At 47.1% G+C, this 16,460-nt stretch overlaps 1 protein-coding gene across 20 annotated transcripts in view; it reads left to right on the top strand.

Annotated features, from left to right (window-relative positions):
- Nucleotides 1–16,460, top strand: part of Ask1 (apoptotic signal-regulating kinase 1) — a 96,022-nt gene that overhangs the window by 53,617 nt on the left and 25,945 nt on the right. For all 20 annotated transcript variants that reach the window (XM_077632512.1, XM_077632505.1, XM_077632509.1 and 17 more), the window contains exons 16-22: nt 739–842; nt 1,722–1,860; nt 3,075–3,136; nt 3,592–3,657; nt 7,670–7,770; nt 9,185–9,253; nt 11,820–11,878. In XM_077632512.1, coding sequence (XP_077488638.1) covers nt 739–842; nt 1,722–1,860; nt 3,075–3,136; nt 3,592–3,657; nt 7,670–7,770; nt 9,185–9,253; nt 11,820–11,878 — 600 coding nt within the window. The remainder of the gene's footprint in view (nt 1–738; nt 843–1,721; nt 1,861–3,074; nt 3,137–3,591; nt 3,658–7,669; nt 7,771–9,184; nt 9,254–11,819; nt 11,879–16,460) is intronic.

The following is a 16,460-nucleotide window of genomic DNA, read 5'->3' on the forward strand; positions in this document are numbered from 1 at the left end:
TGTTCAGTATTTCTGAACCATCGCGGTGGGTAACGGTGTGCGCAGTAAAAATAAAAAGTGAAAAATCCTGGCCAAAAATTTCGCGGAATACCTGAATGCTACGCTTGGAGCTGTAGAACAAACAAAAACTTCTAACATCGCAGTAGCGTCCCTGATAGATTGTTTTTCTTTCCTTTATTGGCAGTTCAAAGTTTTGTTTCGATTGTAAATCGACCCCCCCACTTCGAAATTTTAAATTAAAAAAAAATGGTCGACTTACAATGGTGTAAATACGGTATATTTAAATAATATTCTAAAGTATTCACCTAGAAAAGCTATTGTCTATTTAATATATTGTAGCATGCCACCTTATGGAGAGGCTTGAAAGAAAGCTAGAGATATTGTTGCATCGCAAGTCGCATATAACACATTTATAATCTGTATTGCTGCCTTGCCGTATATACAGTCTCATTTTTTTCGTCCGAAATATTTCTAGGCAGCACTGTAAAAAACATTTCAGTCTGTGGCACTCTATGAATCAGATGTTGTGCTTGTGGCAATGCATCAGCCGGTGCTGCCTCTGGTGTGGAGTGTTCTTGCATAGTATGTTCTTACAGTGTTGCGTAGTCAGGCAGCCTGAAAGGAAATCAGTATGATGACGTTCCCCTTTCCCAAATGTTGCTTGAAGCAGTTACCTGTAGGGAGCAGATCTCACCTGTATGCTAGCATCCTTGCGAAGCGCACCACTTTCCTTTGCAGGCAGCCTGTCGCAGCTTCTGCGGTCGAAGTGGGGACCGCTGAACAACAACGAACCAGCCATCGCCTTCTACACCAAGCAGATCCTCGAGGGGCTCAAGTACCTGGTGAGGGCCAGGCTGGTCTCTTCATTGCCATTTTTTCAAAGAGCATCAAGCCTTGCTTGCACAGAGCGAGTTAGACCTCTGGAAGCGGGTAAACCGTTCTAGATCTGTCTAAACTTTGCAATCTTAACCCTCTCCTGGTTTTGAGGAAAGGAAAGGTGCATAACTGGATTATACATCACAACCGGGGTGTAAAAAACAGGAACCCTAGCTTATAATGGAAGCTCCTCACAGTGCTCCTCACAGTGCGGTTGAGGTGTCCACCTGCAAAGTGAGCCATTTATTTACCTTTCCTGTCCTCAAGTCCATTGGAGAAGGTCTAGGCTTCAAATAAGGCTAGCCTGAGAACTAGATGGTCTGACTTGCTTCGTGCAAGTGGGCCCTGTTTAGTCCAGCTCATCACTTTAAACATATGATCCATGGAGGCACGCATATTTGGTAGGATTGTGGCAGTTGTTTTTTTCTTTTCTTTGGACATGCTGCACATTGCTAACCTTTCCCCTACAAAGTGTGGCGTGTCGAACATGCTCAGTGATCCTTCACCAGCAGTGTTTGAGGCAAACCCTGCATTTGTTTGGCCAAAGCTGATGTGATGGTGATCAAGCGAGGCTCCCACGTGCTCAAAATCTTATTCCACATTCAGCTATTAATTCTGCACTCTTTTTTAACTCTCTGCAGTTAAGCTAAGGTTGACAGAAGTCGCTGGATATGGATTATCACCATTAACCGTACAAGCTGCGATTTTGTTTTGGCTGTGCAAAGCTTCTCTCTGAGCCAGCCAGTTGTGGTGCAGTTGAATTCTCACCTCTCGACTCATCTTTTCTGCTGCTGCAATTTTTGCATGTTTCTTGCGCCCTCTTCTCTCCTCTACCATCCACCCAGCATGACCAGCGGATAGTGCACCGTGACATCAAGGGGGACAATGTGCTGGTCAACACCTACAGCGGTGGCATCAAGATCACCGACTTTGGCACCTCCAAGCGCCTTGCTGGCATGAACATGGTTACGGGCACATTCACAGGTCAGCTTTTGCCAATATGAGGCCGTGCATCGTGTTTTGTTTTAAAGGGCAGCCCTTAGGTGCCCGTTCCTGCATTGAGTGGCATGTCTCGCTCTCGGGGTAACCGAGCGAACGAGCGTGTCGCAGGATAAAAAGAGAGCAAATGCAGAGCGCAGCTGAGTAAGAAAGACTGCACTAGAGAAGGGAGTGTGAAGAGGAACTGGTGGAGGAGGGTACACTGGAAGCTTGAGGAGGAAAGTGGAGTCAGAGTTGGCGGTGGCACTCGTTGCGAGGTCCATAGTTACCAACCGAGCCATAGTAGCGTCATCTGTCGCGCCGCTCTCGTATTTTTACACTTTCGCTCCTTATATGACAGTTCGTGCTAAAGGACTATAGACACCTAATTTTATTGCGCATTTTCTTCTGTCAAACGATGCATTAGACATTAGAATACGTGGATTCCCGGGCAATATTTGCCCACAACCGCTAAGTAATATATCATTGAATTTCTGCTCTCATGCTGTTTCGGTTTTGCTTTCGTTGACTGACCGCCAACTGTGACGTCAAGTTGATGTTTTGATCACGTGATCCACTAGAAAGACTACAATATAATCGTTGATATGTAGCTTTAATTCATTACGACATTTAATCCAGCCTCTTCCAAGATCTGGAATTAAAAACAAGTGACCCATCAGCGATTATATTTTAGCTTTTCTAGTGCATCACGTAACCAAAGCATCAACTTGACGTCACAGTCATCATTCGGTCGATGAAACAGAAACAGCATCAAGAAGAAATTCAATTATAAATTATTTAGCGGTCATATACGAGTACCACAGGGTGCTCCATGTATACGGATGTCTAACGCATTGTTTGAAAGAAGAAAATCCGCAAGCAAGAATTTTTGTGTCTATAGCCCTCTAATGTAACGGAAAAAAAACGCCCAAAGAGCTGCACTCAAATTTTGCATTGGGAATATGGTAATCGTCAGTGAATTTTTTTGCAGTGCTGTCTTCATTTTCATGTTATTGGGGTGCCCAATTTTCCACTCTTTTGCTGTCTGCCTTTGTTGTGCACATTTCTTGTGTAGCACAGCTGTGCAATGGGGTGTACCTTATTTTCAGGCATATATTACCCACTCGTAGTAATGGTTCTTTTCTTGAGGCATGCACATCCTCTCACCTAGAACCATTTTTAGTGCCTAATGCATTTTTTCTCTGATCCCTCATGTTCAGGAACGTTCCAGTATATGGCACCTGAAGTGATTGACAATGGCCAGCGCGGATATGGTGCGCCGGTGAGTGAGCCTCTGGCTTTTTATATACGTTGTGCTAGTTCCCTACTCGAAACTTCTATAAACTCGTGCGTGGTGGCTTTCAGCTGCACAGGAAAGGTTATATTTTACTTGAAGGTCCAAAGAGAGAAAGGGAGTAAGAAGAGGGTGTGGTTTGGATGGCCGAAACTCGGCTTAAGAACAGAAAAATAAAATTATTAAAAATACACCTTTGGATTTGGTAATAGATGGTAATACTGCATGAGTCTTTCCGTTTGCCTGTAAATGTGAATTAATATCTTGATACGCTGAAGATATTTTACTTGGAGTGAAAAAGAACAAATGCTGTGTTTGAGTGACAGAGTAGGTAAAGCTGTTGTAATGTGAAAGAATAAAGTAACAGCAAAGGCTGTGGTTTTGTGAATGGGCACCCAGTTCGTAACTTTCCTGCTGACAAGCCTTGTCGTTTCCTTTTGTAGGCTGACATCTGGTCCCTGGGCTGCACAGTTGTGGAGATGGCCACGGGCAAGACACCCTTCATCGAGGTTTGTGCTAGTTGCAGCTTGCTTGTAAAACCCCTCTATAGTAGAGTAGCTCGGATCAGCAAAATTCTTTACTATTTGAGGGTCTTTACTGTATCAGTTGGTGGTGGCATGGCTTTTACTATTCTCTCTGGCTGCTTACTAAGCAGGAAGTGTTGATATATAAAGAAACACTCAGAAATACCTCACATCTTGCTCTTAATTGTCCCTTTCTGCAACATTTATTTCCACTTATCATGTGTGGTCACAATTTTCGACTTGGTTTACGTCTTGTGGAAGACTGCATTTGCACGAATATAACGCCACTTTGATTCCATGTGAAAATAAAAGCTTTGCAAGATCACGGCGTCGTCTTCCGTCGCCTCAGTGTCATTTAAGAGGCAGTAGCTAAGAAATGCGTGTGACGCAGTCAAGCGCGGCAAAACCCTAAGCAGTGCCGCTGTGCCTCTGCTTCTTGCTGCTGCTTCCCTCTACTAGGAACGCACCCCCTTCGCTTCCTTTTTCTAGTCCTCACTGCACTTTTACTGGCTTTCCTTTCTCAGCGCCCCGCGCCGCCTTCTTTATGCGTTCGTAGGCAGCTTTACTTGTTCCGTGCTCACCGCGCTTTGCCTCACGTCCTCAAGGTCTGCGAAAAGTTGGCTTCTCCTCACGGCTTTTGATTTTGAGCTTGGTGGTGAAGCCACCTCAAAGAGCGCCGTTTTATCGTATTCGGTACCTAATGCCTCGCGATCCTAGACTTAGCGCGCGCCGCGATGTCATCATTCCGCGGGAAGTACATCGCCACAGCCAGACGCTGCTTGCTATAGCCATTTCTTCGAGAAAAAAAAAATGCTACTGTAACCAAAAAAATTACAATATAATCTATGGAAGGCGAAATGGGACCACAGCTTCACTTTACTATGTCCGAGTTTTTACTGTAGCGTAGTTCTACTGTATTACAAGCTGGGCAGGAAGAAACACATGCCAGCTTCATGGCACCGATGTCACAGCAGCCGCCATTTTGTTGTCCATGGAGCATGGCAAAAGGCCACGTGCAACGCGGCCTTTTTTTGTCTTGCCACCTGCTCTAGCCTGCAGTGTTGAAGCTATGCACTGGACAGCAAAATGGTGCAAGTGACATCATTCACGTGAATAGCCCCTGGGCAGTGCATTTGCGCCAGGATTTGGTGAGGCAAGTCCCTCAGCTTTAAAAACGAATAAATTGGTGGAATAAATTTTTTTAGGTCAGATTATTACTGCAGTACAAAAAAATGTTAAGGAGTTCAGTTTGTGGTCAACTTGAGACATTGTTGAGAGCACTTTTTCTTAATTCCCTGAAATGCACATGCAGTTAAGATTACAGATCCATGAGCTGATGATAGATATCTGTATTCACTCTGTATTGAGTACAGTAAGAAAACGGTCGGTTATAAGCTGGCTTTTGTATCTTGTGTTCTTGAATATTTCAGTCTTGGCAGCCAGAAATTGGGGGTAGGAATTGCATGTTAACTTAAGTGCATATGACCGTGGAATCCTTGTGTTTCATAATACTCAGTTCAGAAAGCCACATAACTTAAGAATGTGGTTAAGAATGCATGAAGTTTTTCCTGCATATTGAACCCTCCCCTAAACTGATGTCAAAAAAAGAGGTTCATTAAGCGAGTGAATACAGCATAACAACAGCATCAATCACATTTATGTACATATATATACTACTACAGCATTTACACCAATAACAAACTATGAACACTTATCTTGTACTTCCACCCATCCAAACTTTATTTGTACCTTTAAATTTCCCATGAAAAGTTTCAAGGGTTTGAGTCGTACCAAAATATACGGGCTAGCCACACAAAACCAACATGGTAAAAGCATATCTAGCTGCAGTCAAAGGTAGGAAAAATTATTTTAAAGAAGAAAATGCAATAACGTTTGAAAGTTGGCCCACCCCAAATATTCTAACGGGTTTCCCAAATTTCAGAAATAGGCCCACCCCAGAAGATGGATTCAGGCTGATTAGTAGGATTATTAATGTGGATTTGCGGGGATGGTTGGATGGATTAAAATAGATCAGAGGATGGTTTAAGGTGGAAGAGTGGGTCTGGCTAGTACAATCCTATATGATAACGCAATGGAAGGTACTGGAGCATCCTAGTTCACAGATTTTCAAATTTGGCGGTGCTGATGATGTTACGACCCTCCCGACCAATAAGGGAATTTTGTTGCAGAGAAACCGGGTGGTTTTTGCAAGACAGTGTAAATGCTGTGGCATGAAACAAATTTTTCGACTGACTTTTTGCAAGAGTCAAAATTTCCTATCATACCCTTCCGCCCACTCGCCTGTCCATCCGCTCGCTCGCCCGTCCGCTAGTCCACCCTTCCGCCCGTCTGTTCACTCATCATCAACAAAGGCGCGTGGTCGACAAATTGCATCACTTGAGTTCGCGTGCAGCCGGTGTTTAGCGTTGAAAGAAACTGTTTGCTGTGTCATGGCGCGATCTGACAATCTCCCCTGTCACACGGGCACTGTAAAGGCCTTTGAGAATCGGGTCTTTATATCCAAAGGCGTAAGGAGTGCAGCTACATGGCACAAATGTTGCGCCTTTGCCGCTAAGGGCCTTGGAGGCGGAGGCGCTCGTCAAAGACCTTTGGAGCGCAAAGGCGCGGCCTTCGAGAACCTGCGATCGCAGTGCCACCCAAAGTCAAAAAGTAAAGGGAATAAAAAAAAAATAGATGCAGCCAACAATGTTTCAAAACATTTTTTTTTTTAAATACGAAAGGTGTGTCTGGCTTTGCTTTTTGTGCGGGTGTTTATATTTTATGCCCAGATTTCAAGACAGTGAAAGTGTTGCAGCAACACCGAGTGCCTTTGGTGGCCAATCCAATACACAAAACCTGCTGCTGCTGATGATAGTAGCTGTTGCAGTTCTTTCAAGGAACCAGTTAGAATAAAAAAATTGTCTAGCTCAACGAATGAACAGGATACACCACTTTAATTTTAAAACACTCACTTCAGCCACCTCGAGCACAGCAGTGGGTGCTAAGCCTGAGCGACAGTTTCACCTTTGGGCTGCACCGTGTAGCTGCGTCGCTGCTCCTGTAAGCTTTCGCTCCTTTGGTGAAAATTGGTGCCTTTGCTGGAAAGGCCTTAGAGGAATGCTGTGTGACAGGGGTATTAGTCAGCGGTGGTGGCCTTTCGCGGTGAGATAAGGCCGCGAAAGGCTGCCGCTGCCGCTGACTAAGCAAGATTGTCAGATTGCGCCATGACACAGCAAACAGTTTCTTTCAATGCTAAACATTGGCCGCAACGTGAACGCGAGTGATGCAATTTGTCGGCCACGCGCTTTTGTTGATGATGAGTGAACAGATGGGTGGAAAGGTGGACTAGCGGACGGGCGAGCGGGCGGATGGGCAAGCGAGTGGGCGGAAGGGCAGCTGTATGATATGAAATTTCGACTCTTGCAAAAAGTCGATCGAAAAATTTTTTGTTTACCTATGACTGCTGCTTTTGCAATTGTATCGTTGCAAATTATTGCTTTAAGCTGCGCACATGCCATCATGCCATTCTGTGGAGAACTACATAGCGTGGTGTGGGACGGGATGAGGCTTGTGCCTTATATTTGGAGTCAACTTTTTTGATTAGCGAGGGACACTAGTTGAGGAGATTGACGTATAGGCGACATTAAGCGGTTTATATTGTGCATTGTGACCTTTGTGGAGTTTTTTTAGGACATGTTCACGAAATCTTCACGTAATTTGTGCACACTCTTTTTGAAGCAATTTTTTTTAAAAAGTCCACAAATTACATGAGTGAATACAGTATTTTGTTTTGTGCATCATGTGGGTCTTGGGGTAATAGCTGGAATTTTTCCTAAATGTGCCCACCAAGAGCATCATATCTGCCACAAGGATGGCTGTCTTTGTCAGGCAGTGTTTCTCTTGCCTTTTCTTTGTATTGTGAGTGTAAGCAAAGGGAAACTTTCAGAAAAGCTCGAAGCCTGTATCACACCACATTTTCTCCTGTACTGCATTCCAGCTCGGCACACCACAGGCAGCCATGTTCAAAGTGGGCTGCTTCAAAATCCACCCCGAGATCCCGGCATCCTTGTCGGAGAAAGCCCAGAAGTTCATCAAGAGGTGAGGGCCAGTCAGGATGTGACCAACTGGACAGTGTCACTGCAGACACTGTATTCGCTTCTTTTCGGCTGTTAACGACACGTACTTGCAGGTACGTTTCATTAACAGGTTAATGACAGCCCAAGCCCATCAAGAAGAAATGGAGTTAGTTCAACACGAGGGCAAGACGGGCATATTGGTAATACATACTTAAGCAAAAATAGCACAAAAGACAAGGACAAGGAAAGAAACAACAGGACCAGCGCTAATTCACTACTGAAGGTTTATTCACGGGAAGCAAGGAATATAAAAAGCGCATACAAACAAGATAACAAAGAAACAAGCGTGTAGCTACGTGGAATCGAGGAAACGAACTGCACTGTCATGCAGGCAAACCGACGGGCTGCTAACGCACAATCTAGTTTTTTTCCTTATGTAGAAAGCCTCCATATTCTCCCTAGTTAACTGCGTTGGGTGTCTGTACAATACATCACTGAAAAAAAAACTCATAGGGAAAAAAAACTAGATTGTGCGTTAGCAGCCCGTCGGTTTGCCTACATGACAGTGAAGTTTGTTTCCTCGATTCCACGTAGCTACACGTTTGTTTGCTTTGTTATCTTGTTTGTTTGCGCTTTTTATATTTCTTGCTTCCTGTGAATAAACCTTCAGTTGTGAGTTAGCGCTGGTCCTGTTGTTTCTTTCCTTGTCCTCGTCTTCTGTGCTATTTTCGTTTAAGAAGAAATGGGTTTAGGCAGAACATGTAATGCGAAAGCAAGACAACCTATGGTCATTAAAGGCAACGGACTGGATACCAAGAGTAGGCAAGTGCAGCAGGCAGAGGCAGTAAGTTAGGTGGGTAGATGAGATAAAAACGCCTGTGGGGATAAGGTGGCCGCAGCTGGCACAGAACGGGGCTGATTGGAGAGATAGGGGAGAGACCTTTGTCCTGCAGTGGGCGCCGTCAGCCTGATGATGCGGACTTGCAGGTCCGATAGATGTTTGCAGCACTTTTCGAGTGTCTAACTTTAAATTCCTTGAAACACTGATAATAATTAGTACCTTGTCAGTGAAGCTGCCTATCATTACACCGTAGAAGAACTGCAGATTTGGCTAGTTGGTGATGCATAGTGGTGGTTCAACAGCGCAAAAGCACACAAAGACTAAGAAGGAGACGAGACAAACCAGCGCTGAAACGCTGATCAGCGCTGGTTTGTCTGTCTCGTCTCCTACTTGGTCTGTGTGTGCTGTTGCGCTGTTGAACCACCACATAATACCGTGATGACAAAGTTCTCTGCTGTAGGCTTTCGTTAGTCTCTTTGCCGCTGTAGCTTACTTTGTCCATAACTGCAGTTGTAGTTGTACCTTGCAAGAGCAGTTGTAGTCTATGGTGAGCTTAGGTGTGTCTCTAAATGACCAATGCCTTTTTGCTTTGAAGGTGTTTTGAACCAGACCCTGCTAAGCGAGCTACGGCTGCCGAACTTTTGGAAGACCCCTTTCTCACAGAGTAAGTTGTTTGTTGTTGGTTGTCATACTGCATTTTGCACGTGATGTGCAACATTATGGAAATGGAGCAAGTAGTGCGCCCCCAGAAGCATTCACTTCGCCTCGTATCGCTCGTACTGCTATAAGCCTCGGTGAGGCTTTGGACAAAAACTTGGAACTTTATAAAATGACATTCTAGGCATTGCAAATTGCAGTCAGGACAGTGAGGCATTCAATTATTGAACCCTCTGCTTATGCTGCATTATCAAGAATATAACTCAAATTTTTTTTCTTAATCGATGGGTTTCAGAACGAATCTCTCGGTGTATTCGAAACCATGGTGCAAAAATGTAAGTTTGTTCTTGTAACCTTTACCACACGGCTCGTAAGCTAGTAGGAGAAACCAACTTTTCGACTACTTTGGGGTTGCGCGGCGCTGATGGGGAAAATTTAAGAGTGGCAGTGAACCGAGGGAGGAGGTGGCATGGGCACTGAAAGAGGTGAAGGCAGTAGGAAACGGAAAGAAGGGTGAATGGGCACAGGACTGGGCAAGGGGGTGATGGTGGCACTACTGCATGGGAGACTGGGTGCTGTTGAAGGTTTTGTTGCGCTCGATGATGTCGTGTGCATTTTTGAAATTTTGCCTCTTAGGGATAGGGATTATTGACATATCCTTTGTTTCTGCAATTCTGTATGCTGTCATCATTTTTTTTCGCTCCCTTGGCTGTAGGCTAAGATCATGTTATGGAATAGCATTTTTCTTTCTCATTTCCGTGAGGTCTCAAACTCCCTCCTCACATTACATTCATTTTCTGCATGCAGTGTGCAGAAAAAATATTTAAGTAAAAACGTACCAATCAGGGAATGAGTGGCATTTATTCTACATTCAATCATCACTCGCGGAGTCTTCCAACTCCGAGCTGGTGCTGTGCTCTGGTGTGTGCTCATCCCACAAGATGTCGCGCAGCGTGTGCACTGTCAATGCGCAGCCATTGTTCCGCACTTCCATCACATAGCAGAGCAGCTCTTCATCCAGTTCGGGAAACTTGCACGGCTGGTCTCCGAAAGCGCGGTTTTTGCAACTTGTGTTCCTCAATGCATCCTTTTGGTTGCACCATCGTCGGAAGCACTTCTCGGCCACGTCGAATTTCCTGCCCGCCACACGCTTGCCGTGTTCGATAGCGAACCACCAGCTGTGTACCTATTAAGTTGCTTGCCCATCGTGGTGAAATTGCAACGCTCGGCGGCAGCACGCAAAAGCCACAAATACAGTGAACTAACCCACTACCACAACTTCCGTGCCTTTGATGGTCACAAAAAACTGGAGCTGGTGATACTGATGCCGATATGGATAGTGGTAGATTGCGGCGGAGGAAAAAGTTGACAATAATGATGATGGTCTGCGGCCTCAGGCGTCATCTGTGGGCAGCACCTGGAAGCTCCTGTATGCATGCATGGCCTCCGCAACCATTACTCACAGCCGGAGCTGATCGCGGAGGCTACAGCACGTGCATTTTGAAAGCTATTCCCGCATGGGTTGTGGAAAGTTCAGGTGCGGCCCTTACATGGATTTTTTAAAATATATTTCGGGAAAACAGGGTGCAGCCTTTACATGCGTTCATACGGTACTTTTTGGGCACTGATGGAGCCAGAGCGAATAAGTGCACCGTCCGTGTGTCACTTCGCTGCATGTCACTCTTCTCGAGGTCTCAGTGAAGAGAGCGCAAAAGCGTGGTAAGAGGTAAAACAGTGTTCAGGAAGTTGCCAGTGATGGTACTTCAGCATTGTCACCACAAAATATGGTTGCCTGTACTTTGGTCATTAGACAACCTAGTTTTTGGGTGCAGACCTAGCCAGCACAAATAGGTGCGCTGGCTTTGGCAGCGTTTCAGGCTATGTATAAAACATGCCATAGTTGTTTGTGGTTTCTTTTTTTGTTTGCTTTCTTCCTTCCATTGGCTCGGCCTGGAAGGCAGCCAGTTATGCGATGTCTTTGTTGAGGAGTGCTCAGTTTGCATGCTCGACATGTTGGAGAGCAGTAAATTGGAGTGATCCCATTTTGACATCCTTTGCAGGCCTTACATGTGTCATTCGGCATCCATCTGTTTTCTTCTTTTTCGTTGTGTTTCACTTCCTTGACTTCATATGTACTTTGACCGCAAGTCTTGTTAACCGATTGTGTGCTCACTGTTGAAGTTAAAACTCAGTTGTAACTTGTTTTTTTGGGGGGGTGAGGATGGTTCGGGACCTCTTTGCCCATGTGTAAATTGAGGAGCACGTTGTTATGTTTTTCCCAGAATTTTTGTTTCTGCAAGCTAGGTTTGGAAACGTTGTCCATTGGTCTGTTTGGAAGATGAAGTGTGCCAAAGTTGAGTATTAAACCTGATGACCACCTTTCCCTGTGCTTATGTCGGTTTCTCTGGTTGTTTCTTTTCCCTTTAACTAACTGCTCTCAGCGCTTTGACAGCCTAGGAGCTCAGCCGGCACACTGAGCTTTCTGCCACAGTGTTGGTTTATGTTCGATGCCATTTGCTTAATTTCACATCTGATTGTCTATTTCTCTCGTTTTTTCTTTTTTCACTCTGTAGCGGTGGGAGAAAAAAGAAAACGCGACCTGCTGCACCAGACTTCAACCGAAGCATATCAGGTGGGGCGTTTGCTCCCTTGCTCTGTCCGCCACAGCAGACTGTTGATGAATCATAGTTTTCTTAATTGCTGAAGACTATGTTAAGATGAACTCTGATTTAGATGCATTCTTGGATATGACAAATAAGTGGATGCTTAAATAGACGGTGCATAAACAGTGCCACTTGGCTCACACAATGTGCTGCAGAAAGTTGTGATTGGATGTTCTGTATCACTTGTATATGCTTCATAATTTTTTACTTCTGGGATGCTTTATTTCTTTCCTGGATAAGTTACACATCTGGTTCTTATTTCATATAAATACGGTCGACGCTCAATAGTTCAAACTTGAAAGAGATCGAAAATTTTGTCCAGATCATGCTGATCTCGAGTTAATGGCAGCCTTTTTAAGTACTACGCTGAATGCTGACTGGACCGAAGGAGCAGGCTAAATAAACTGGCGGTTTGAATTAAGCAAGTTTGAATGAACGAGCGTTCACAATGGACCCTTTGCAAAACTCTGGAAGTCAGCTTCTCCACATAGCGGAAACCCGTTCACTATGGCGGTCAAACCACTTTTGGAGACAGAAATTGGGTGCAGCGCTGGAGGCATCTGTTATATTGACACAGTGTATTCCGCATTTTCGCTTAGCGCTGACGTGAAGCATGCGCGATCTCGAAGAAGAGGAAGCGGAGGTGTCAGCGATCTTGAGCTGTTGTGCAGACGTTCGTCGGATCCTGCGTTCCTGTGTTCAGTGATCACCGCATTCACGCGTGACATTTTGATGGAGCTTTGCTGGGTAGTGCACCCCATGCTCAGGACCCCTCCAAGAAGCCGGGACTCCAGCCCGCTTGACACCTTGAGAGTCGAAGTTACGCCCAACCATCAAAGTAGCCGGCGGCTGCAAGGACTGCAACCAGAGTTCAGGTCTCTGCAGTCTCGTCCGACCGCCAGGAAACTGACCTCAGCGCGACCATCAGTGCCCACTAACACCCCCGTCAGCATGCCGGATGCCATCCCTTTGCCGTCTGTCGTGCTGCAGCAGCCACGCGAACCACCCACCTTTCAAGGTTTCCCAGGTGAGGACCCGGAGGACTGGCTTGAGAAGTTCGAGCGCATAGCCCAATACAACAGGTGGGCTGACGACTCGAAGCTGCAGCACGTGTTTTTTTCACTGGAGGGTGCAGCTCGTATTTGGTTTGAAAACCAAGAAGCCACAATAACAACATGGGGCTCCTTCAAGACTCAGTTTTTGCAGGCTTTTACCACCGTCCTCAGGAAAGAACGTTCCGAGCTGCTCCTCCAGACACGTGTCCAACTACCAAACGAGACCGTCCTCGTTTACTCCGAGGACATGGCGAAGCTCTTCCTCCGGGCTGATCCCAACATGTCCGAAGAGAAGAAGCTGCGTTTTCTTATGAGGGGCATCAAGGAGCAGATCTTCGCTGGGTTAGCTCGAAGCCCGCCCAAAACGGTCGCCGAATTTGTTTCCGAAGCCGCTACGATGGAAAAGATGCTCGACATGAGATCCAGACAGTACGAGCGTCCGTTGTCGCTGATGTCTACCAGCGGTGTCGATGCTTCTAGCCACGACATCCTTCGGGAAACCATCCGGACTGTTTTACGCGAAGAGCTTCAAAAGCTCTTTCCAGCCTCGGAGTCGCCGCAAGTTTCTTCCATTTCGGACATTATTTGTGAAGAGGTCCAACAGGCGCTCACGCCGCCAGCCCCTCTTCACCCGAACACAACACCCCAGATGATGACATACGCCGCAGCCGTTCGCCGTCCACCGCCGCCTCCAAGTCGCCCGGATACACCTGGCCACATTCACCGCCAACCACACCCACCTCACCCTTCTCAGGTTCTCCCTCGGAAGAGCGACGTCGGGCGTACCGCCGATTATCGCCCTCTGTGCTATCACTGCGGCGGGCCCGATCACGTCTACCGCAACTGTCGTTACCGACGTATGGGTCTGCAGTGATATCGTGTCGATGCGCCCCGACCGCAGCGTGGTCAATGGCCTCCAGAAATAAGCGATTACCTGGCCGCGACACCCGAAGCACCACACTGCTATGCCCAGTCGCCGTCTCCACGTCGTTTCTCGTCTCCGCGACTTTTTTCCGCCGACATTTCGCGTGGAAGGTCTCCTAGTCCCCGTCGGGAAAACTAGAAGCGGCAACCTTTGGGGGCAAGGTTACTCACCTGCGACATGTCCAAGATCCTCCACTGCTGCACAAACATGACCGGCCACTTATACGACGCACCGACGATCACCAGATCGATAACACGCCTCGCCGCATCAATTCTTCGCCGCAATGAAACCGCCTGGTGCCACACCGCAGCCGTGAGCGGACTCCGCGACGTTCCCGTACACCTACGACTACAACTGCTGATCTGAACATTTCAATCGACGGTATCGACGTCACCGCACTTGTGGACACCGGCGCCGACTACTCGGTAATCAGTGGACCTTTTGCCGCGACTCTGAAAAAGGTGACCACACCTTGGACGGGCCCACAGCTTCGTACTGCCGGGGGTCATTTGATCACCCCAGCTGGCACGTGCACATCACGATTAACCATCGAAGAGGACACGTACCTGGCCACCTTCGTCGTACTCGACCAGTGTTCCCGGGACGTAATCCTCGGAATGGATTTTTCGACAGAAAATGGCGCGGTCATTGACATTAAATTGAAGTCAGTGACGTTCTCCACCGAGAACGCAATCCACAGTGCTTTCGAACGTCCCGTGGCTCTTTCCATCCTTGATGACGTCACCATTCCACCCCGTTCGAGCGTTGTGGTCTCTGTCGGCGCGAAGATGCTGCGAAAGTTTGAAGGTGTCTTCGAAAGCAAGCCAATTATGCTTTTCGACCGCTGCCTTGCTGTTGCCAGAGGGGTCGTTTACCTCGAAAACGGAGCAACCGAAGTCCTGCTTACGAATTTTGGCAGTGAGCACCAACAGCTTAGCCTTGGGACTACTGTGGCCCACGTTCATGGTATCGCCGACATTCGACGAGCGCCCAGTCTTGCCATGGTGTCGTCAACAGAAGTTCACACCGGTGTTCCCGACTTCCAGTACGACATTAACCCCGCACTTTCGCCGCAGCAGAGAGGCCAAGTAGAAAATCTCCTCCAGCTCTACGGCGATACCTTCTCGACTTCTTCCCGTGTCGGCAGAACACACTTGGCCAAGCATCGGATAATTAGAGATGACGCCATGCACCCTCTCAGACAGTCACCTTACCGCGTGTCTTCCACGGAACGCGCCGCAATCAGCCGTCAAGTTAAGGAGATGCTTCGAGACGACGTCATTCAGCCCTCTCGTATTCCCTGGGCGGCACCTGTCGTCCTCGTGAAGAAAAAAGATGGTACACTGCGATTTTGTGTGGACTACCATCGCCTAAACAAAGTAACTAAAAAAGATGTTTATTTCCTTCCTCGAATCGACGATGCTCTCGATCGCCTCTGCTATGCAAAAGATTTCTCATCCATGGACCTCAAATCAGGATATTGGCAAATCGAGGTAGATGAACGGGACCGAGAAAAAACCGCATTTATTACTCCGGACGGGCTCTATGAGTTTAAGGCAATGCCATTTGATTTGTGCTCTGCACCCGCGACGTTCCAACGGCTGATGGACACAGTTCTGGCAGACCTGAAGTGGCAGACATGCCTCGTCTACCTTGATGACGTTGTTGTGTTTGCCCCAACGTTCGAGGAGCACCTTCGGCGCCTTGAAGTTGTGCTGCAAGCCATAAAGTCTTCTGGGCTAACGTTAAAAAATGAGAAATGCCGCTTTGCTTACACTGAGCTAAAGTTCTTGGGTCTGACCCGATACGCAGAAACATCAGCTCTGCCAAGTGCCACAGCCCTTGACGTAGCAAAATTTTTCATCCATCAGATCGTTTGCGTCACGGTGCCCCGGAGACCCTAATCACTGACAGGGGTACAGCTTTCATGGCTGACCTCCTACAGCAGATTTTACTACACAGTCATACAGACCACCGAAGGACGACATCCTACCACCCTCAGACGAACGGTTTAACGGAACGCTTAAACAAAACGCTTGGTGACATGCTCTCCATGTATGTGGACGTTCAGCACAATACTTGGGACGATGTGCTCCCATACGTCACCTTTGCATACAACACGGCCGTTCAGGAAACGACAAACATGCCACCGTTCCGTCTCGTTTACGGCCGCGACGTGACCACGATGCTAGACGCCATGTTACCGCATGTGGACGACATCGACCCGAATGCGGATCTTCACACCTTCCTGCACCTCGCTGAAGAGGCTCGTCAGCTGGCCAGGGTGAGGATTCTCGACCAACAATGCCGAGATGCCCAACACTATAACCTCCGACGCTGTGATGCCCGGTACTCATCAGGAGACCGTGTGTGGGTCTGGTTTCCCATTCGCCGACGCGGACTTAGCGAAAAGCTCCTCTGCCGATACTTTGGACCTTACAAAGTCATCAGGCCACTTGGAGACCTGAACTATGAGGTCGTTCCTGACGGCTTTCAGAAGACTCGGCACTCCCAGCACCCTGAGGTGGTACACGTTGTCCGCCTCAAGCCTTACTACGAGCGGTAGCACTA

This window comes from Amblyomma americanum, chromosome 7 (assembly GCF_052857255.1).
Source record: "Amblyomma americanum isolate KBUSLIRL-KWMA chromosome 7, ASM5285725v1, whole genome shotgun sequence".
NCBI lineage: Eukaryota > Metazoa > Arthropoda > Arachnida > Ixodida > Ixodidae > Amblyomma > Amblyomma americanum.